This window comes from Numida meleagris, chromosome Z (genome assembly GCF_002078875.1).
Source record: "Numida meleagris isolate 19003 breed g44 Domestic line chromosome Z, NumMel1.0, whole genome shotgun sequence".
Lineage (NCBI taxonomy): Eukaryota > Metazoa > Chordata > Aves > Galliformes > Numididae > Numida > Numida meleagris.
In genome coordinates, this window is record NC_034438.1 from 28334958 (window position 1) to 28358710 (window position 23753).

The 23753-nt window shown below is 36.0% G+C and overlaps 1 protein-coding gene across 3 annotated transcripts in view; it reads left to right on the forward strand.

Moving 5' to 3' along the window:
- The window catches only part of UHRF2 (ubiquitin like with PHD and ring finger domains 2), an 81784-nt gene that overhangs the window by 55633 nt on the left and 2398 nt on the right, over positions 1-23753 (forward strand). For 2 of the 3 annotated variants that reach the window (XM_021379748.1, XM_021379750.1), the window contains 10 exons: positions 3602-3788; positions 8168-8291; positions 8670-8777; positions 12755-12859; positions 16528-16634; positions 19004-19166; positions 19671-19808; positions 21209-21332; positions 21719-21882; positions 23075-23173. In XM_021379748.1, coding sequence (XP_021235423.1) covers positions 3602-3788; positions 8168-8291; positions 8670-8777; positions 12755-12859; positions 16528-16634; positions 19004-19166; positions 19671-19808; positions 21209-21332; positions 21719-21882; positions 23075-23173 — 1319 coding nt within the window. The remainder of the gene's footprint in view (positions 1-3601; positions 3789-8167; positions 8292-8669; positions 8778-12754; positions 12860-16527; positions 16635-19003; positions 19167-19670; positions 19809-21208; positions 21333-21718; positions 21883-23074; positions 23174-23753) is intronic. The other variant, XM_021379749.1, reaches the window with a different exon arrangement.

Genomic DNA, 23753 nt, shown 5'->3' on the forward strand with positions numbered 1-23753 from the left:
TTCCTTTAGAATCAAAATGAGTAAAATAAACATGAGATAACTCTTCCTGTAAAACAAGAGAATGCAAAATAATACGTGCAACCCAAGTATACTGTGCTGGTAGGGACGAACAGACCTGCCTCAATATGACCAAGGATAGTCAGTGTATTTCAGTGATGAACAAGATTAAAAGCAGAAACATGAGAAATTAAAGTCAGGTAATGAAAATGGCAGTTTGAATTTCATATGTATATTGAAGAATGCCAAAAACTTCAGGTATCGTTTAACTGAATAAGTAATTCAACCTCTGCTTGCTTATTTATTTATTTATTTATTTTAAGAAAGACTGTTGCTAATCTTTGACTGAACAAACTAGTTTTGTAATGGAAAACACAATAAATTATGTAAGCCTAGACAACGCATGGTGGTAAAAAACAGAAAAGGTTTTTTTGTCTGTTATTTATCAGATGAGGTAGAGTAGTGAGTTTTTGTAGGAGAGCTCAGTCATTTGTTCTGAGATTTTTCAAAAGGGAGACAGTTTACCTGGGGTTTCGTCAGCCTTGACTTGAATTGATGTTGACAGCTTGGACAGAGTTTTGCTTGTTTCAGAAATACCACAGATACAGCCATGTGCAGGTTGGTTCATCATCACTCTTAAGATGCTTCCTTTCTCTTCAGATGAACCCTTGGAGAAGAGTCAGCCTAGAAGATTACTTCCATTTGGAAAGTACAAAGAAAAGTTCTCCAGAGTAGACTTTGCTAGAAGCAATACACTGAGACACTTTTTAAGTGTATCTGATCTGTGTCATTGAGGCTTGTTAAAGAGCTGGTGGTCGTGGCCTTACAAATTTGCTGATCATGTTTTCCATGATATCTCACTAGGTGTTCTATCTGTAGCTGGTAATTTTTCATTGTCAGTCATTCTCTTCTGTTTTTCAACTTTTCTGTTTTTTTCTCTTACAAATTGCAGGTAGGTGCACTTCTTCCAGTTATGAAAAGTATTGCTCAAGGTCATCCAGAAGGAATGTAGACATAGCACAACATCTAGCATTCCAGTCCCTCTTTCTGATAAGTTTTTTCAGTCTAGAGCTTCTCTCCATGAAAGTTTTATGCTGATATCTTATTCATGTTGATCACATTTTCTGTTATGTCTATTATGTTGTGAGGGCAAATGGTATTTCCACAAACCCATAGTTATTCTTTTTGTGCTCTGTATGTTCAGGAAAAATGTAAAAGTATCCAAAACTCGTCTGGTAAATTAACTATCTTTCTTTCTATTCTGGAATCAGCTCTTAAAAGAAGTATTTATGTTGATGGCTTATGTTATGCAAGCAAGCTAACTTACAGTGAACTAATAAGCTTTCCAGCTTCTAAATGTATCAACTTAAACAACAACTTATGGTGAAGTAAAATAAGAAATAAAGCTAAGAGAAGATGAAACTTTGTCCTTGAATAGTGTTGTCCTATACTAGTCAGAGAACTCTGGGGCGAGATACCTGTGGAGTTTGAAAATTCTTATCCTGACGTGTGTCAGGAAGGCAGAAGTCCTTGAGTATGAAAGAAGTCCTGTTTCACTAAGGGTTAAATTTTTTATGAGAACAGGCAATGTTTTCTTAAATATTATGATTTTTCATTTGTACCCTTCTCTATTTGTGTAATATTCTTAGTTCACAGTATCTCCTAAAGGCTGTATGGAGTTTAAGGTTAGAGTGGGTTGCTTAGTTGTTTTCACTTTGAAGATCTTCTCTTCAGATTTCTTATTAATGTATTTGCTTGTGACATCATGGCCATATTCACTAAGGCTTTGTTCCAGAGAATGAAAGTGGCAGTTTTTGTATGACTAATTACTTTGGCCTATTTTTGGCAGAGATTATGATGTGGATAATTTCATCTGTCCTTATCATGCTGCTCTTCTTGGCACATTGTCATTTTGAGTAGATATTATCAAACAATTCAGACGTTTCTCAGATAGTTTGCCTATCTGAGAAAATTTATCTTAATTGTTGATATTCCAGCTATTTCAGGATTTGAACTACTGTAACTCATGGTTAATTTTTTCTTCTAGAATTGTATTCAAAAGAATATTTGCTTGCCTAGTCTTCCCTATTCCCCTTTCTGAGCTTGCACTGAGATTTTCCAGTTAGAGTACAGTAAGAGAGTACATGTTAAAGTACTCTTGCAAACTGAGGGCCATTATCACTAGTTAAAATGTTATTACAAGTAAGGTTTCTCTTTACTGTATCCTCTCTCACCTTCTTTCTCTTAAAGTGGAAGTACTAGCAGAAACCAGTACTACTTAACGCTTTTTTTTTTCCAGAAAGAAAAGCCTGTTCTTCCTACTTTATCGTAATTCTGACAGCTTGTAGCTATCTTAAAGCTTCAGATGAACAGTCTGTCCATCCAAGAGGATAAAATTATAGAATGTTATAGTAGGACCAGAGGGCCAGAAGTTCAATTTGTAAACTTCACATAATGGGTGAAGAAAGGTAGTAACCCTTTCTATTTTTGTATATTCTTAAATTAAAAAAAATATATATATTATTTCAGTTGTCTAGATTCCTACTTCCAACTCTGAACTCCCAAATAGGTTTCTAGTCTTCCTGGCATTTTTATTCAAAAGCACTTACTTCTTTCAAGTGAAAAAATATTTCCAGACCATCTTGGAAGTATTCGATTATTGTACTGGGCTAGTTTAAGCTCAAATTCACTTCCATGGCATTTCTAGATGATTTTCACGCAGAACGTGTGTATGAACATGTAAAGACTTAATTATCTTTATGGTTCCCTTCCAACTCAGGATATTCTATGATTCTGTGATTATTTTATTTTTCTTTTAATGAAGGATTGCTTCAACGGTGATCAAGTTCTCTTCTGAAGTCTTCTCTCATTTCTCTGGACTTTCCATTTGTTTAAAATGGTTTTCTTGTAAATCTTGAAAATTCTCTTCTATATATTCAGTGTTTCTTGCCTCTACTCTTTCATGTCTGTTGTAGGCTACTGAGTGCTCTTTCGTTCTGTAAAAGCATTTTTTCCATCTTTTGGAAAACCAGTGCCAGTGTTTGGGCTTTTTTGTGTGTGAGTCCAAATTTCCACATGAGCTGAAACAGAAAGTTGATGCTTCTTTGTGTGTAAACTGAACTGCTATTGTGAGCAACTGATGATTTTGGGGTGTTTATGAACTTAGCTAATTCTTCTGTGCAACTCTAAACTTAGTTTTAAGGGGAAAACAGCTGTTCTAGACTGTAGTTTTTTTCTTTATTTGGCTGTTACCAATTACCTAGTTGCAGATTCTTCTTCATGGCTGTTTTTAAGAATCCTCCAGCTAAAGATTGTGCAAGGTTCTGTGTGTAGGGAGAGTATGCAGGTGGCATGTTGGAGGTGCTGAGGCATGATGGGCTAGTGGGGAGAAAAAAAGAGAAGCTCTGTTGGTCATTCTCAGTGCTGCTTGTTTATACAACAGAAGACATCCCTTTAGCCTAGATAGTCAAATAAAAGCAATTGTTCGGAAAAAAATCATTTTCAAGAGGGTGGTTTTCAAGTGTAGAAATAATTATTTCCTATTGCTACACTAATACTGTTATCTAGGATACATGGCATTTGACTTTTTCTTTGTTTTTGACAGGAAAAAGTGGCCCTGAGTGCAAGCACTGTAGGGCTGATCCAGATAAGGAATGCCGGTTTTGTTCGTGTTATTTGTGTGGTGGAAAACAGGATGCTCACATGCAACTCCTGTGTGATGAATGTAATATGGCTTATCATATATACTGCCTGAACCCTCCCTTAAGCAAGATACCAGAAGATGAGGACTGGTAAATATACAAGGATGATTTACTTATCTATATTACCATTCTGCACAAGGTACCTCTTTGTTATTTGCACCTCATGAGGGACAGAACTGAAGAATTTTCATAATTCTGTTTTTCACCTATCCACTTAATATAAATATATTATGTTTTCTGTCAAGATAATTTTTTTAAAAATCATTCATAAAGGATTAGTAGTAAGCTTTAATTGTCACTACTGAGTTTAAAAAATTTGTTCATTGTATTCATTTTGATCATTATTATATTGCCTGACCTGATTGTATTTATCTGCAGTGGTTATTCCCTGTCTTTTAATGTTGTTCAAGCTCCTTTTTGAACAACTCTGTTTCCTCACTTTTCTCTTTCCTTTCACCCTCTAATCCTGTTACTGGCCCTGTGACATCCCTGTATCTTCTGACTGCCTCTACCCCATTCCTTTCTCCTGCTGTGGGAGATCCACCAGCTTGCCATTCTCCATTTCTACTGTCCTTGGCTCAGTCAGCAGGAAAACCAAGCTAACTCACACTGTCAAATCAAGATAATAGTGTTTTGAAGTCAGTCTGCATGGAGCCAGTAGCAGCCCATTAAGTTATCTTGGGCTGTGCCATTTTTTGTCTTTATTAGCTATCTACAATTTACACTATTTGTATTTATAACCTGTCTGTGGTTTAGATGAGATGCTAATCCTTTATAAATGAGTAATAAATAGAATGTCATTCTAATAAAGTTTTCCATTATGTAGACATCATTAAATGTCTAAGATGTCAACAGATAACATTTTATGGAATATTTTTGGGCCTTATGATTAATCTTCGAGGAACTGTACACTTCACCTAAAAAATCCATTTAAGTGGAAGTTTCAACATTCTCTGGAAATAAATATCTCAATGTACTATACTGTAGTGGATGCCACGTTCAAAGTAGGTTTGTGTATTGGTAAGTGTCTAATGCTGTGCCTGTTTTCTGTGGCACTGCATTTTTAAGGAGCTCCTTCAGTATTTACGCTGATGCGTGATTAAGCAATTGAGAGCACTAACACTGGTAGGTGTTTCTCAGTGCATACATTTGACCTCACAGATACTGTTATATCTTTTTCCATGGAACTGCTTCATTGAGAAGGATTGCATTCACTGTTTTTGAAACACTTGAAACACTATCTAAAAATATTTTCACTACCTGCTGGAAATACATATGGGTTGTTGGAACTGAAATTAACATTTATTTCAGTATTGCCTGTGTACTTACCACTTCATTCATATGCAGACTGACAGTGTTTATGCAGCACTGTTTATTATGCAGCATATTAATCCTAAGTATCTCCAAGTTTGCTACTGTCAGGGCAGATTGCTCTTCTGTGCATGACATCTCCTAGCTTCCTACTAATTGCCAGTATTAATGAATTGATGTCATGTATTGGAAACTGTTCTCAACATGCAAGTGGTTTTTTATTTACTGCAGTCCTTAAACACTATTCTTACCTAATTGTGCTTAACTTTTGGACATAGCAGCTGGGAAGTTCTTTTTTGGCTTCATTCATAGTGTTCAGTCCATTTTTCTTCAGCTCTCATCCAGTACTACAGCAGTATTTCGTCATGATAAAGTTTCTGATAAAAATATATATATATTTGAAGCAAATATATATATATGTATGACCCACCTCCCACAAAACTCCCAAATCATTCATTCTACTCTGAGAGCAATTTATTCTCACCAGTTTTTTCTGCACCTTCAGATGCACAGCTCATTTACTCATGTGTTTACTAATGCTGAAATATCACCAGCCACTGGTGTCTCTTTCTAGTGTGCTAAGATTCTCTTGGCCTGCAGAGTGCCTCAGAAGATTGTTCTGATTAGTTATTACTGCTCTGACATTCACTGGCACCTATTCTTTTTTAAAAGCTTCTTATGAGATGTTCTTAGGAACATCTAACTACTTCAGAGTGTTACAAAAAAAGTTTACAAAATAAGTCTACAAAAAAGAAGAATGCATGATTTTTCAGTGTTGCAATTGCTTTTCAGATCTCCCTACTGTCTTCCAATGGCATGACCATAACTAAATAGCATAGTTTTTCTCCATACAGAAAATGAGCTCTTCTATAGATGACCATAGGGAAATTGAACTGACAGACAACGTTTATAATCTCTCAGGTTGTGGGTTAAGTGCAAGTCTGGACCCTACTGCTAATACTTCTTGCCAATAGGTTATGAGTTTCCACAAATAGTTGAAGCTTAATTCGTATAATGTAAAATATACCCGTAGTATTCATATAAAATATCTTGCAAGAAGGCTGTCAAGCATTTTAACTGTTTTTTTTTTGTTTGTTTTGTAACAATATGAACCTTAAGATTTATTTAAGTAAATAAATTGCTGCATCTGTGAATTAAGTCATTGGGTGGGACTGGTACTGTTATGAAGATGTCTCTTTAACTGTTAATTTTGAGATACTTAGTGATACTAGCCCTCTGCAGTGTTAATGGTTCCATAGAAGCTGTGCAGTTACACTGGGCAAAGCAGTGTGTCCTATCAAAGAGGATGTCTGTGTCCTCACAACTTCTTAGAATCATAGAATGGCTTGGATTGAAAGGGACCTTAAAGATTATCTAGTGTTCTCACATACTAGCAGAGGATGATGGCTGTGTGATCCTTAACTTTGTGCTGGATCTAGTTCATTGTGGAAGTGGAAAAATTTGGCAAACTACCAGTAGGGTATAAGTCTGCACTTTGGGAAATGCTAATAAGGTTCTTTTCCAGAGTTGAGGCTATCAGTTTAGCACTGATGATATACACTATTTAATTTTCCATACAAACCTCAGTTTAAAAAGTATGAAAATAGCATGGTTACCCTATCATGTAGCAAGGAATTCCAGTGTTAAATTCACCTTGTGAACTTAAATTATCACACAGAATCACACACAGAGTTGTTTGAGTTGCAAGAGACCCTTGAAGGTCATCTAGTCCAACTTCCCTGCAATGAACAGGGATGCCTACAGCTAGATCAGGTTGCTCAGAGCCCCCTAGAGCCTGACCTTGAATGTCTCCAGGGATGGGGCATCTACCACCCCTCTGGGCAACATGTTGCGCTGCCTCACTACCCCTATTGCAAAAAAACTTCTTCCTTCTGTCCAGTTTAAATCATCTGTCTTTTAGTTTGAACCGATTTCCCTTTGTCCTATCACAACAGACTCTGATGAAGAGTCCTTTCTTATATCCCCCCTTTAGATACTGAACTGCTGCTGTCAGGTTTCCACAGAGCCTTCTCCAGGCTGAACATCCCCATCTCTCTCAGCCTGTCTTCACAGGCTCCTTCTTTGTAGGTGGCCACTGCATGCTTCTTTTTTCAAACAACTATGATGTCATTCAAAGTTTTAGTGATAGACAAATTCAGCATCTTGTGTTATTTTTTGGTTTTTTTTGTCAATGTAGTTTTGTTATCTTAATGGTTCAACGCTTTTACTAGTGAAGGCTGTTCCTGCGGATGTTAATTGTTAACTCTCCTGTTGGTAACCAAATGCGAAAGTTAGTTAATAAATGCAAAACAGTGGTAGCAGTAGTAATAGTAGCTGTAATTGTGGCAGTAGTGGTAGTCATCTAAATAAGGTTATCAATGCTATTAAGGTTAGGTTTCTTCCACTAAGGCGTATGTGCCAAACTTAGCCTATAGCAGCTGGAAACATAAACAGTTGCCTTTCCATGGGCATTCTTGGAGTGGGATGAAAATGTTATTAGAAACAGTAACAGGACCAGTGTACTGCTTTTCTCTCTCTGCTGTAGTCACCACATGCTGCTATCTCCTTCTTTCCTACCAGGTTGGATTTGTGTTAGTTGGAATCAGTTCCAGTGCTATATTCCAAGTGCCTTAGGCATTGTGGGGTAGGATTGAGCGTGTGTGTGTGTGTCTGTCTACACATTACAGGGTTTCTTGGCTCTGTTTCACATTTAGATGTCTGTAATGAAATGTAGGGCAGTAGAAACAGAAAATAAGGGTAGAGCGGGCAGGACATACAAACAAACCATAACCACTGGTCAGCAGCAAACTAATCTTGGCTATCTTCTCCTTTACGTGGTCTGCACAACAGAGGACAGAATGAAGAGAGAATACAGGAAGCTTGGGACATCTCACACATCGTGTGAGAAAGAATAGAGAAATGTATTGCCTCTAACACTCTACCTTAAAAAAATATTGAAATGCCCTATTTTAAAGTTGACAGTGTTTGTTCATGTTGGGTTCACTTTTTCACTGCAGGCTTTAGCCGCTTGAGAGTGGTATATATTTGCTAGCTTGAAATATTCAGTCAAGATAAACCAATTGACACTATTTTGGCTCCAGGAAATGTATTGCCATTATTATGAAGTAATTCAGAATGTACTAAAACCGTTTTTTTAGGTATTGTCCTTCCTGCAAAAATGATTCTAATGAAGTTGTAAAGGCTGGAGAAAAGCTCAAACAGAGTAAAAAGAAAGCAAAGATGCCATCTGCCAGTACTGAAAGCCAGAGAGACTGGGGCAAGGTAGAGTGTATTTTAGAAATAGCTATTACTCTAATTGTTCATGTATGTGCTACATCTATAATTAAATATGCACTACACAAAATTCAGTACTGGGTTACACAGACATTAAGACAATGTTGAATCCTGCCCATTATCTACTGACAGTTAAAGAGGTGGAAGAATTATTAAGATGACTGGAGGTAAAAGCAAAAAGAACAACTCCCAATCCCCCCAAAAAACTGTAAGCACGCATTACTTAAAACATTCCTTTTAACAATTGTTAATGCATTTTAAAGTATGTCTTTATTACAATGATTAGATTTCTTGACATCTGCATCTTATTTTGCAACTAAGTTTCAATATTATAATACCGATTCATTCTGTCTGATGTATTTTTAGGGCATGGCCTGTGTTGGTCGCACTAAGGAATGCACTATTGTTCCTTCAAATCATTATGGGCCTATACCTGGTGTTCCCGTTGGGACAACCTGGAAATTCAGAGTTCAGGTATGTTGTTTCAATATTATCTGCAGTTGAAGTAAGAGAATAATATATGAATTTGACTCTAACATAAATTTAAATTGATAAGTGTCACCAGGATAAAATAAAGCAAATACATTACAGTACTGGAAGTGATGACAGTTGTAATGTAATAGAAGCATACTGATTTTACAATACAGCTAACAAGTACTGTTTTAAAATATCTGAATCCTGTTTTTAATTATAATAAACAACTTTCATCTGTAAAAATTGTAAGTAGGATACTTCGTGAACTGTCATCCCACTTCGGAAATTTAGGCTGTGAATTTCAAAAATAGTAGATGATACAACTATAAATTGACTGTGTTTTGGTTTTTTTGTTCAGACATAACTAATGTCCAACTCTCCATTTAAGTGGATGAACATCTTAAACCAGCTTAAGTCTGTACTCCTAAATAATGACCTGTCCATTCAAAATTTGCTAATTCTTGCACACTCATTTTCTGTTGCAAGTATTTCTTAGAATCTATGGTAAACTAGACTAGATTGTAAAAAAAAAAAAAAATCTGGCTGAAAAATAATGTCACCTGGGCTGAAAGGGCAGTTAATTTTCTCACTGCGTGTCACATGTTGTTTATAGAAGTACTGTGCCAATACTCAGAGGGACAGAATGCTTATTATTATGACAATAGGCACTTCATTTGCGTATACATAAATACATGCATAGATATATGAAGGATTTTTTTATATTAAAAAACAGCTGGAGCAATCAACAGCTTCTTTTTTTTTTTTTGCCAGTGCTATTTTTTGTGGTTTTGAGGCACTGAGTAACCTGCAAACTTTACCCTGCTCTTATCTGTTATCCCCAGTTTTTTGATTTATTGTTGATTTTTTCCTGATTTGATCAGGAAATGGATAGTTCTTTATTTTCGAAATCGGTTATTTTTTGTCTCTTGCATGTGTTGTGGATGGTAACTGAGTGTTTTCCATAGTATCTAGAAGAATAGAAAGGTGGGGTTTTTTTGTGCTTAAGGAGGGGCATAACAAGCTTCTCCTGACTTGTTTTCTGAACCTTTCATAACCTGCTTTCTTATGAGAAGAAGATAAATGCTTTATTGTTAACCTGTTAGAAGAAAATGCTTAACAGAGAGTTTTCCTCCAGTCGCCATGTCTTCATACTCTCTGAAGAATTCAGGATTTGGGATGTTGTGCAATTTTTAAGGCTCATACGGTTTGCAGCACACGTTTTCCACATTGCAACAGTTTTCGGTTTCTTTTCTTGGTAAAAAACACAACGAAAACTAAACAAATTGATTCTTTCTCACCTTGATGTACATTGTGAATGCTACCATCAATACAAAGATTATTATTAATTAATTTTGTACTGTAAAATTATTCTGTTCATTATCTTAGTGATTTTAACAGACAAGTAATTGATTAAAAGGAAAATGCCATTTTCATTCTTTGGGATATTTTGTTGACCTCTTGTGTGTTTGAGGAATTTTTTTTTGTGAAAGGAATTAAAATAGTTGTAATTTTACTAGTTTCCAGATTAAGCATGGTTTCCTAAATAGGAGAGGTTTCTAAAATCAGCTAGAGAGAAGTTTCTAAAGTCAACTATGCAAACTGAAAATCTCAAAACCAAGTTTTTTCACTGCTTCATCAGTAATTAAAGTTACGAGTTGATATTTCTGTTAGAAGTCCCATTGGTGACAAAAAAGTTGATTGTTTTCAGATCGTTCTAATTCTAGTAGGAAAAAGGAACAGAATTAGATACCTGCTTTTGTAAGAAACTTAAGCAAAGTGTGAGGATTTTGTGTATATATGTGGATGTGTAATAGACAGCAAAAAGCAATTACCACTTACAATCATTTAATTTTTGTACAAACCAAACCATTTTACTTAATCTGAAAAAAAATCTGAAATGTTTTCTACATAGGCATTTAAATTGCACTTATATATTTCTCATGTGACCAGGGTTCTCTAAGAGAAACAAGTTTGTCTCAGCAGATCTATGAGAATTTAGAGACTGTAGTTTCTTTATTTTTTATTTGCTTAGTTTTTCATGATACAAACTCTTCTCCCTAGAAGGAAATTGACTAAGTATTACTTCTGGAGAGAACATCTGAAGAGCACCTTTGGCATGAATTACTTACCAGAATTCATCTCTAGGATGAATCACCTACCAGAAACCTAGATTTAATTTGATAAATTCTGAAAATGAAAGAAGGGAGTGAGGACTGAATGAAAGGATGTTTGATACAGCAGGAAAGAGGAGCACGATAGTGAGGCCTTTTTATTCAGCATGTACATAAATGGCAAATAGCTGATAAAGTTAGGTGAGAGTAATAAGTTGTCATGCATAGTAAACATGGGATGGGGAACAGTTTTAACTTCATATGAATTGTATCAGGCTTTTGGCTACTTTCATCATTATTATTTAGGAAATATGTCTTCTAATAGCTAGTTTTCAAAATATGTCGTCTTAATGCCCAGTAGTGATAAAAAGAAAAAAAGTAAATCAAGAGTTAAAATATGATGAAAGGAAGGACTAGGAAAATAGCAGATGTTCGCATCAACAACAATCAGAATGATTAAAGGAATAGAATGGTTTTAAATCAACTGAAAAGACTTGCCATACTTAAAGATAGCTAAAATGATGCTGTGGAGTTGAAGTTTGTAAAATGAAGTAGTACAGTATAAAGGGTGTAATTATGGAGCAGTATGTATACATACTTCCGTAATACCAAAAAGGGTTCATCAAAGCAAAGAGGATCAGGTGCCGATCTCGAAAGGAAGAAGCTAGCTGTAGTCCATAGACAAGCAGTACTATTGCAGACTCTTCTCTCTTGGGTACTATGGATTCAGGAATTTTGAAGATGTTTGGGAAGCCAGAGCCACAGACAGCTAGATACTGAGAAATCATACAAGGAAGCATCATTGTGTCCATGTGTATTTTTCATACTGTGCACAGCTGCCTTCTCTTCTCTGTTGTTAGAAACAGCATTTTTTTGCCATCTGGACCTTTGATCTGATGTGTTGTAACATGATGAATATACAAGACCGTACCGAAAGAATGTAAACAACTCTTACAGAAGTTGCTTAAGTATACTGAATGGAAAAAAAGGTTACAGGATTGGGAGGGACAGCATCAGAAACAGACGAAGCAGAGATTTGAAGGAATATGGGAAGATACGAAGAAGGATCCTAATTGCTTTTTTGTTGGGAATCTTACTTCTATTAATAGTATATTTTCATCATGTACTGAGAAAACATGTAATTTAATAAGCTATCCCCTTGTTTATTTACAAAGATTTTTTAAAATATAATTTGAAAGTAGCAAAGAGATGGTTAATACATACATTTCTGTGGGAAGTGTATCCCAGCAGACTTCACTGGTGTTGAAGGTTTATTTTGCAACTGCAGCTCTCAGGTGGTCTGGTTGCAACTTAGTTGCATATTCATAACCTGAGAATGACTTCTTGTCTTTCATTAGGCTGTGAGATAGTATTCCTCTGAGTTGGTCACAAATTAGTAAGTAGCATGTTACTTCAGTGGTACTGAACACAGTGTTCTTTACACAGGTCACTGTGACCTTCCATAATTAACAAATAATTTAAAGTACGTAATATTACCAAACTGGCAGATCTCTGTCTTCTTTGAATTTTTCTAAATGACTGTGCAAATGGACTGCAGCAGTAAGTCCAGTCTTAAGTACTGCTTATGGAAAGAGTGATGGAAGATTTTCCCAAAGAAGAAAGTATGTATTTTCATCTTCCAGTGTCACTACTGCCGTACGTTGTCCTTCCATGTTTTAGGTGTCCTTCCTTTTGGCTTTTCTTCCTTAAAAGTAGAATTCTCACCTTTAGTGGCAGTCTTACATTAGCTGTTTACACAGATACCCCTATACAATTTTTGAAGCAGAAAGTTCATAGTTAAAAGTGACTGTAGATAACTGATTAGTTGGATAAAAATGTTAGAAACTGCTGTTTTTCTGTTACCAGGTGAGTGAAGCAGGTGTTCACAGACCGCATGTGGGTGGAATCCATGGACGCAGTAATGATGGAGCTTATTCACTTGTATTAGCTGGAGGATTTGAAGATGAAGTGGTATGTCGTTTATTGAAGCAATGATTTTGCTGTTCTAATACATTAGTGCTTGTAACATGGAGGAGTATGAGCCTTCCTATTTATACAAATATGACTGTGAAAGGAATGACCTCTGGTAACAAACCAAAAGTTGTCAGTGTTTTGAGGAGAAATATATATATTTATTAGGGAATGCTTATGCTTATGTGTATGCTTAAGCAAAAAAATAAAGACAAATTTTACATCGTATGGGGTAGTTAAATTTCAGTATGTCTTCAGAGTATGAATTTAGTATTAATTAAAAAATATGTTTAAGTGCAAGTAAACATAAAATGTTACATTTGCATTTTTATATTGCTTTTAAGTAAGATAGATACATCATTCTTTGGGTTTGTTTACATAAACTGTTTATTTTAATGAAGCAAGAATAAAAAGGATCTGTGAAAGATTCTGTGATGTTCTGAGGGCTCTTGACTCCCTCTGATAAGTGCTTTCAGAACTTCTTGGGAAAGTCTCAGTAACTTTTATTATCATCCCTAGAGTTGCTGAAAAATTTTCTACTTTGGTGTTAACATCTAAATATAGCAACTAAAGCGATTGTGTTGCTAAACAAAACAGTAACTATGTCCAATTTTCTTCTCATTATGTTGACAAACATTTCTTTATGAATAGATCACTGTTCTCTGCAACTGAATAATGTTTATACAAGGTACATCCCTTCCTGCAGTTCTCTTCCACAGGTGGGATTTTGAATCATGCATCAGTGGAAGGATAAAACAGTAAGCAATCTGTTGTTTTGACAACATGCGTAACTGATAGTCACAAGGAGAAAGGCATTGGAGAAGGAGATAAGCATCTGAAATAGCATCAGAGTGTAATGTATTTTTTGCCAACAGCACCTACCTTCTGATGCTGCTGCAGGATATTGTCTCTGAAGATGTCTTTTTGTTGAACCAGTCACAAGAGGAGGTACTTAGTGTTGGGGTATTTTAATATTTCTTTTGAGTCAACCCCAGCCCAAGCTCTAGGACCCTTAACTGGGACATCCTAAGAATATGCTCAGTAACTGTAGCTGCTTTCTTGGTACGCTGAAGACATTTATTTGCTTTGAGTTGTTTTTGTTTTTTTTTTGTTTTGGTGTTGATACTGATGTTCCCTTATGTCTCTGCAGCAGTCATTCTTCAATTAATACTATTTAATAAACTCATTTGGATCTTTTACATGCCTTTTCCAGTTCAACAAAGTGGCATTGTGATAAAATGGGTTTTGTGGTCATTTAGATACTGTCATCGCCTCGGTGGCATACATAATTTTCAAAAAGTATGGTTGGGGAGAAATATTACAAGTAATACCTAAAAATGTATATGAATGTGAGGTTTTTTTTGCAGTTTCCTGAACTAAGGTGCAAGGGAAATAATTTTTATTCCCAGGTGCATTTTTCTTCAGCTCTTCTTCTTTCATATCCCAAATTTTAATTTTCATTTTGCATGTCTTTTGCAAAGAGGTTGAAATTAAACACCTACAAGAATATCCAGAGAAAAATAAAACTCTATACAATAAGTATCCTCTTTCCTCCAATGAAATTTTTAAATGAAAATTCAGGTAAAATCTACTGACTTCTGGTTACTTTATTGTATGTAAAGAATAAAAGAGAGGTGGCTCTTATTTCAGTTGCAATAATATGACATAGTTAACTTGTGTGTAAGTTTTCACAAGATTGAGAAATAAATGCATTTTGGAAAATTATTTTATTGTAGGGTTATAACCTTTATGTACTATTTACACAGTCTGCTGATGTGCCATCTTAATTCCCTTCTTGTGGCCTTAAATTAACTGTTTGCTATTGGGGTAAAAAGATTGCAAAAATGTATTGTAGGAAATAGAATTCATTGTCTGGTTTTCAGATAATGTCATTTTTATGCTGTGTCACTGAAAACTTAAGATTCTGCTTACCCAGACTCGTCTGCATCTATGCTCAAGTTGGGATGTTCTGAGTGCTCTGCAGCAATGAGTTCTGTCGGTAAAGGAGCTGACCTCAAGCTTGAAAAAGGGTATAGTCATAGCCCATGAAGTGAGCTATTGTCTGAAATTGATTCTTGTGTGAAGCTTAGCCTCATTCCTAATTAAATGCCTATAGAATATTTGTTTGTTAGTCTCCCTTTTGTGTTTAATCTTGGATTTTAGTTATGCTACATGGGTTACCTGTTTAAGATACAGTCTTACTTAGCTTTCAAGTTTTAATTAGCAACCATAACGGGAACATTAGCTGAAGAAATTATGTGAATTCTTTAAGAATTCATAATTCTAAAAATTATTTCAGAATAGACTGAAGAAGTTCCATTGGTGGTAAAGGTGCAGTGCCAGTACTGTAGTGAACTGCATACTTCAAAGGCTTTAAATCCAAATGTGAGAAAAAGTGTTTTGTATCCGAAGACCACCATGACTAGCGGGTTACCTAGAAATATGTGTGATATGCAGCTTGATTAAACAGATTGCGAGTCTTACCTGGATCACCTGAATCCAGTGTGAGCCCTGCTGCAAAAGATAAGTCCGTGTCCTAAACAATTTTTTTTAATTATTCTTCCATGCTGTGTTACCAAGGGAACAGTTCCTTGCAGATTTTCACTCTTCGGTTTTAGGCTACTGAGAAACCAAGGTAACAAGTTTGTTACAGCCATTACACTGAGAGTCTGCCTGTCACCTGGATTGAATAAAGAGCTGAAAACCTCGTGTTTGATGCCATGAAACCTGCTGTGTTCAAATACTGTCTTGTTTCTGAGGTTTCAGGGCCCAGCTTGTTTGGTGCCAACTTGGAACTCAAGTGTAATGCAAGACAATTCGAGTATCTCATTATACAGTAGACACCAAATATATTTCTTCTCACTCTTAATTGTTATTCACCCAGTCTTGCTACCTCCGATACTAAGGATGTATTTGACATAATCTATTGGACAGCAGCTTCGACTCTCACTTGTTACTGGTGATTCAAATTTGCACAACAGCTCCTATTCTGTGACAGTCTTGTGTCCATCTCTTCTGTTATTCCATATTGTTAGCTACCAGTCCATGCAAGGTGCTAATGCAAAAAAAAAAAAAAATACCTTTCTGGTATCACTTTCTGAATTTCATTGTCCTGTCTGTACCTGCATTATATCCAGAATTATTTTCACATTCTGATAAGCCTGAGTTTGTTGCGCAGACCCTTTCTGTCAAGTTTAATTGCTAGAACTACGTCTGTCATAGTAGTCTTACCTGCCTATTTGTCTGCTTCTTTTATGATCGGGTGTGGAACCTTCATCAATTCTGCTCCTATTCATGCTTTTCCAAAGTTCATTTGATTGTTTCTAAAACATTGAAGAATGTTTAAAAACATTGAAAAATAATTTTAAAAAATGGAAAATAGTGTTTTCTGTAGGAATACCTTTGGTTGAGGACAGAGACCTTTTTTTCACAGAATTGTATGAGAACAGAATTACAGAATGTTTCTTGGACAGTATTAAATTTTTTCTAATGAGGATTTTCGCAAGTATTGTAGGACAGTGATAGTGAAATAGAAAACATGTCTTTCAGTATCTTGGACTAGATTTTTTGTCTATTTTTTCTAAATAGAGCAAATAGAGTCACTTAAAAAAAATTATTAATTTGCTTCAATTTGGAGTGTTAAAACCAAGGATAATCTTCTTGTACAGGATCGAGGAGATGAATTCACTTACACCGGGAGCGGAGGTAGAGATCTTTCTGGCAACAAAAGGATTGGAGAACATTCATTTGATCAAACATTAACACACATGAATAGGTAAGTTTTGCAAATAAAATTAGGAAGTATTCTAAAACCAAATATACTTGCTATAGTGCTTTAATTAGAATGGACTTTCTGTGAAATTCATTTTGTTGTGTATGTTACTTTTTGTGAAAACAGTGGTGTCTCTTGCTGCTAGGAGTATTTTATCAAACATTACATTCTGTTCGTTTCAAGAAACATTTGCGCCTGAATGAAGTACGCTGTTGTATTATTGTTACAGCTACTAGCCATGTCTCTGGTTGAAATTGTTCCAGCATTTTCTTCAGGGGACCTTGTTTTAAGTTAACATGAAGTTTGCCAAAACTCTTGGGTAGAACTTCTCTATTCCAGGTATTTCTCTCAGACTGATTTATGAAAGTTAAGTATGAAGAGAGAACACTCATTTTCCCATGGTAAAAATAATCTTTCTTAGTTAGGTAGTCTGTACTTCCATTATAGTTTTGCAGGAAAATCAAGGAGTTAAGGTGCTGTGTTACTAAAAACCATGCTTGAAAAAGAAAATTTATACCCACAAAGATTAGTTAAACATCTACTTAAGGTATTTTTGTGCCCTTTAAAAAGACTACGTGAATATAAGAGCGTAATGTCTGTTAAGTAGTTGAGCATGTAACAGCTGTGGGGTGCTAGGACTGACTGAGACATTTGTTTGCTAGGCTTCCTTTTTCATGTGGTGTGCTGCTGTCAAGCAGAGCAGAGAGGAATTATTTCAGGCTTTTTGGTGGCATTTAGAGGAGAGAGGAAAGAGCAGACTTGGTCGCTGAGAAGGGGAGGGAAGGAGAGAGAGAATGAAATGTGAAACACAACAAGGAAGGAAGGAAGATGGAAGGTTTAAGCAATGGATTTGCAAACATTTTCAATGAATAGAGCCAACTTCCTTTCAGAAATAGAATTAAAAGCTTGACTTCTTAGCATCAGCATTTATCTGCTTTCAGCAAATAAAATATTCACTGACGAAGCTTGAGGCTTTGCAGCAGTATATTCCATGCTATACTTATAGAGTATAGCAAGGTGCTGCTCTCCCTTACTGATTTCAATGAAAGTTCTCAGGCACTTTGGTGCACAGAATTATTGTGATTCCATGTAGTAAGATCAGAACTGTTTTTTCCTTGTCCAGATATTTTTCTTTTTTTAAGCTTTGTTTTTATATAAAAAATATTTTTTAAATCTACGTTGTGTACATCTGTCTTGCTGTTGTTTGCAGTATGGATTTTGGATTTGTACCAGTGCTGCTTATTGTTTCTTCTGTTCTGAGATACGTGGTTTGATATGAGTCTGTTTTAGAAGGCTTTCAATCCCTGGTTTAATTAGATTATGACGGCAGTTACTGCGGCAGTTTGATCTGGTAGGTATTCACACTGTTCTGCTACAGGTATCTAGAAGAGGATCTTCATAAGGAATCATATCATAGAATCATAGAATGGCTGAAGTTGGAAGGGACCTTAAAGATCATCAAGCTCTGATGCCCTGCCATGGACAGGGCTGCCACCCACCAGCTCAGGCTGCCCAGGTCCCATCCAACCTGGCCTTGAGCACCTCCAGGGATGGGGCATCCGCGGCTTCTCTGGGCAGCCTGTGCCAGTGCCTCACCACCCTCTGAGTAAAGAATTTCCTCCTAACATCTAACCTAAATTTTCCCTATTATAGTTAAACGTGGTTCCCCCTTGTCTTATCACTATTAGACTGTGTAAAAAGTCAGTCCCTCTCCTGTTTATAAGCTCCTTTCAAGTGCTGGAAGGCCACAATGAGGTCTCCCCTGAGCCTTTTCTTTTCCAGGCTGAACAGGCCTAGAAATATAGATGGTAGACAAAATGGTTTGCTTGTCCTTGAGTTAGCTGCTATTATTTAACTCCTACTGTAACACAATTTATATGCTGTATGAGGGATTTCAGTTACATAGAGATTATTGGGTAGTTGCTGGTACTTTTTCTATGTAGCGTTTTTCATTGTATTCATTATTTTTATGCATGTGCTTAAAAAGTCTAAAAATCTGCTGTTATTGGAGAATAATGATAAAGTTTTCCTTTATTTATAATTTCTTTTAATTATCTCAATACTACCCAGGAAAGAGTTATTTTTTAAAATAAAGGATGTTAAATCTGATAGGAGGATTATTTTATTGCATTTACCTATATAATCTGAATTTTCATCTTGGGTATCAGCAGCAGGATATTTTGTGTTCCTTTTTCTTTTTTTATTGTATGTGTAACTTATTGCTTCTATCAATTCTGCAGTTGTTGAAGATTATACTTAAAAGTTCTGTGCTGCTTGATAAAGCATAAATAACTAAAAGAAGTAACTATGATATAATTACATTACTTCCCAGAAATATTTTGTATGAAGCAATCCAATTTATCTGTTTTTAGGGCATTGGCCCTTAACTGTGATGCTCCACTGGATGATAAAAATGGGGCAGAGTCTAAGAACTGGAGAGCTGGTAAGCCAGTGAGAGTGGTGCGTAGTTCAAAAGGACGACGGATCAGCAAATATGCCCCAGAAGAAGGCAACAGATATGATGGCATTTACAAGGTCCTTTGATTTCTATTATGTGCAACATAGCATTTTTCTACAGCTGTTTTAGAAAGTCTTGTATGCCTTACATTGTAAATTCTTTGTTATTACTTAAAAGAAATAATTCTTTTAACTCCAAGACTGCATTTTAGCCTTAGTTCACTCTGCAAAGAAGTGCAATTATTCAGAGTAGTGATAATAGAATGTAATCCATAATAGGTTATATGAACATGAATATGTAAGCTATACATCTGCTTACTGAATGATATTTGTCAATGGAAATCAAATAACTTCCTCACTCCTTCCAATTGTGCTCTAGCTTTTTGTATGTTCAGCATCTGAAATAAACAGCACTGTGTTTATCAAAATAGGAAAACTTTTGCTGGTAATGGAAGGGCTGCTTTATGATAATAATGTTTGACTTAGTTTTCTGATTTTTTTTCTTGAATAATTCAAGTGGGATTATATGCATGAATTTGGCTTGTGGTAAAGTAATGGCAGAAATTCTATATTTTTGTGTAGGTGGTGAAATATTGGCCAGAGATTGGAAAATGTGGATTTTTAGTTTGGCGCTATCTTCTGAGGAGAGATGACGTTGAGCCTGCACCTTGGACTTCTGAAGGAATGGAGAGGACAAAGAAACTGGGTCTGAGTGTACAGGTTCGAGTCAGGATCGCAGAGCTGTTTTGTTTTTTTTTCTCAATTCAAGTAAACAAATTCCAGAAATAGAAATCAGTTATATTAAATCCCTATTTTTTTTCTTGTACTTCACAGAACAAAATCAGATACCTGCAGAACACACACACACACAAAAAAAAAAATATTGAAAGAATGGACAAATCCTCTTAAAGGGACAAAACAGAAGGAATTATGAATGAAACTTTCTATCTTAGCAGTGAAATACTGTGTGTGTATAAAATAAGAGTTTGAATCCAGTGATTATTATCCTGGACAGAATTTTTTCAAGTAACTGTTCTTATGGTTGAGTCCATCTGAGAAATCAAAAAATATGTGCATTTATATGTTTTTCTCTATATGCAGCTGAGGAGTTTGTAGAGATACCGTATTTCAGGTGCAAAACTAAACTGACCCATAAGGACTTGAGCATTGCAGAATCCATGAAAGGTGGAAAAAATTACCACAGTTTCTTTTCTTATCAAGGCAATGGTTTATCATATCATATATCATCATATTCAACTTCACCTTTGGAGAAAGCTTTGTGTACTTCACAGAATCATAGAATCATAGCAGTTGTAAGGGATCTCTGAAGATCATTGAGTCCAACCCCCATGCTAAAGTAGGTTCCCTAGAGTAAGTTGCACAGGAAATCATCTGGGCAGGTTTTGAACATCTCCAAAGAAGGAGACTCCACAGTTCTTTGGGAAGCTTGTTCCAGTGCTTTGTCACCCTCGAAGTTTTTCCTCATGTTTGTATGGAACTTCCTGTATTCCAGTTTATCCCTGGTACCCCCTGTTGTGTTGCTGGGCACTGCCAAATAGAGCCTGGCTCCATGCACTTGACTCTCACCGTTCAGATATTTATAAGTATGGATAAAATACCCCCCTCAGCCTTCTCTTCTCCAGGCTGAAGTCCCAGGTCTCTCAGCCTTTCCTCACAAGGGAGTTCCAGTCCCCTCATCATCTTTGTGGCCTTCAGCTGGACTTCCTCTAGAAGTACCCTCTCTGCCTTGAACTGAAGAGCCCAGAACTGGACACAGTTCTGCTCTGGCCTCACGGGGGCAGAAGAGCGGGAGAGGATAAACTACTTAAAATTGCTGGCTACACTTTTTAATGTACACCATTGGAAGGGCATAGATTTGGATGTCAGTTTCCTTTTAATACAGTTCAGTCTAGATTAGATCCTTTGACTTGGCTACAATTTCTGGAAAACAGACAGTACTTCAAAACTTTTCTCCATCGTGTAGGATTTTAAAAATTTGTTTTTAATTATTTCAATATATAGTCATATGGTTTTAGAGTCTTTTAGAAATTAGTCTTGTCATATTTGGGAATTTGTGTATGCCAGTAGGTTTTGTTTTGAATCTGTGCTTTTTATTTTAGTATCCAGAAGGTTATTTGGAAGCCATGGCTAGTAAGGAGAAGAAAGATAAGGTTAAAAAGCAAGCTGTGAAACAGGAGCCAACCAGCCAGAGTAATGGAAACCAGAAAAGGACAATTGATGATGGTATTTCTTTTTTATTTTTTAGCTGTCAGCGGCAAAGTCTGTCGTGTTTGTTAAGCCAATAGCATGAAAGCTTTTCAGAAACACGAAGTTATTTGGAATACTGATCTAAACTGTAGTGCATATTCCATAATAAAGTAGCAGCCTAGGGATCTTAAGATTTAATTTAGTACTCGTAAGGTTTTTTTTCTTTAAGCTTGGTAGAAAAATGAACAATTGTCTGTGCAGCACATAGCAATACTGAGCTGAAGTGAGTTTGAGTAGGCATTTGATTGACACATTTTATGGGTGTAGCTCATGTTTTCCCTTCCAGAATCAGTTTTGCCTTCCCCTTTATTAGTTAAGACTAACACAATGATGTTGCTGTGTTTGATGGTCATCATCTTAAGCAGGTATTGAGGAACCTACAAATACGCCTAAAGCTATGAGAATGGGAGATGGAGGGAAAGGAGAAGCTTTCCAGCTGACCCAAGAACAGCAGTGGCTGATTAGAGAAGATTGTATGAACCAGAAACTGTGGGATGAAGTACTTGCTTCTCTTAAGGAAGGACCAGTATGTTTTCTGCATGCTTAGATTTTTTATTTTTTACTTTTCTTTAGAGTGCTAGAAGAAATCTTAAGTCTCTCTTAAAATATAATTTGCTTGCTGAACTACTGCTGAATACAGATTTCTTCTAGCATTATTTTTATTTGTAAAGCTTTGATTTGAAGAAAATATTGTTATAGCTGTGGCAATGTAATACCAAATCCTTGTAGGGTTTGCTGTTGATGTTTGCTGTTGATGACTAGCTTGGCACCTCCATAGTAGAGATTTTCTTTTCCAAAAAGCATTAGAAGTGCTTGTTTTCTTGTATTATAAAGTTAGAACCTTTTGTCTGTTTTCTATTCAATTTCTGTAATGACTGAAAAGAATTTCAGCTGAAAATTTTTCATAAGCAGTAGAGATAAGTGGTTTTAAAAAGGAGAAAATGGTAATTTAAGAGCATTTGAGTTACTGAAAAGTCACTTTTCTATTAATTCATACCCATTATTTTGTTAAGATTTCCATTTGATTGCCACTAAAGGCAATAGGAAACACTGCTAGCACTGGGTAGCTGCTAAGACAATGTAAATCTTTCTGGTGGAAACAATCACCTGTTTTAGTTAAATAAAATGTGAATTTTATTCTGACGGAAAGAAGGAAGATGCTGTATGTAAAGGTGTAGTAAATGTGAACAAATTACAGAAACCACCACCAGAGAGTGTGAAAATGCCCTTTATGTATCTTATCAGTATACCCTTAATGCTGATTGTCTCTGGAAGGTAATGCAATGTTGACTGAGTCTTGAAGACTACTCTAGAAGAGCTGCAGCATAGGCAGTCTCTTTGCAGAGTGAAGCTATGTCTAACCATTTTATAAATTTAGTTTAGCAACTTACAATAATTCTGTAATGTTTTTACTTATTGGTAAGTGAGTTCGGGAAGGGAACAACAGCAGGGTTACTCAAGAGTGTTGTGAGCTAATCCACGCATTTGACACACTTTCAGAGACAAACCAATTTTATCATTTCCTCAGCTTAGATCCGAGGGTTGAATTTCACACAAAAATTCACAAACAATTTGAATATATATAGTAATTGCCAAAGCAGGGCAATATAGCTTTATAAATAATAGGTATAGCTAAAATAAAAATACTTTTGTTTGTGGGTTTTTTTTTGGTGTGCCATTTAATAGTCTGTCTTTTTTCTTCCTTTGCCCTACATTAGAATTTTCTGAAGAAACTGGAACAATCCTTTATGTGTGTCTGCTGCCAGGAGCTGGTTTACCAGCCAGTGACAACAGAGTGCCTCCACAACGTCTGTAAAGTAAGAATAAGCTTGGTTGTGCTCTGGGCTGTCTTCTTGGCTCTGAGACTCCAGACACTGGAGCCAAAATGTATTTTAGAGAAGACGATAATTATTGTCTAGTATTCTGAGCAGTAACTTGCTGCGTGTTTGCCTTCAGTGATTGCTGCGTAATCTTAATTTTCTGTAATAAAGAGTGGCAGTGTGCTTAGTAAAAACCCAGACGTAACGAGTCAGGTTTAGCATTGCTGTCATTCCATTGTAATCAGAGGAGGTATGTTAGCAGTTGTTTTGGTCCAGGACTCAGATGCTGATAGAGTAACAGTAATGGAAATTTTTTTAGTTAAGGAATTAAAAAGAGATCCTAGAAGTTTGTAACATTTTAACCAAGAGTTGTTGAAAGGATGCAGAGTAATACCAGAAAATTATTAGGGCTAAGTAGAAATTACTGTATCACTCTAAATTTGTCTTTAAGGCATAACTGAGTCTTATCAGTTGAGGTGGATGGAGGCTGTGTCTTAAGCACTATAACCTGTATATACTTTCACCTTCAGCTTGATGGGAAGGTCTGGAGTACAGTTGCTGTCTAACAAGGATGCTA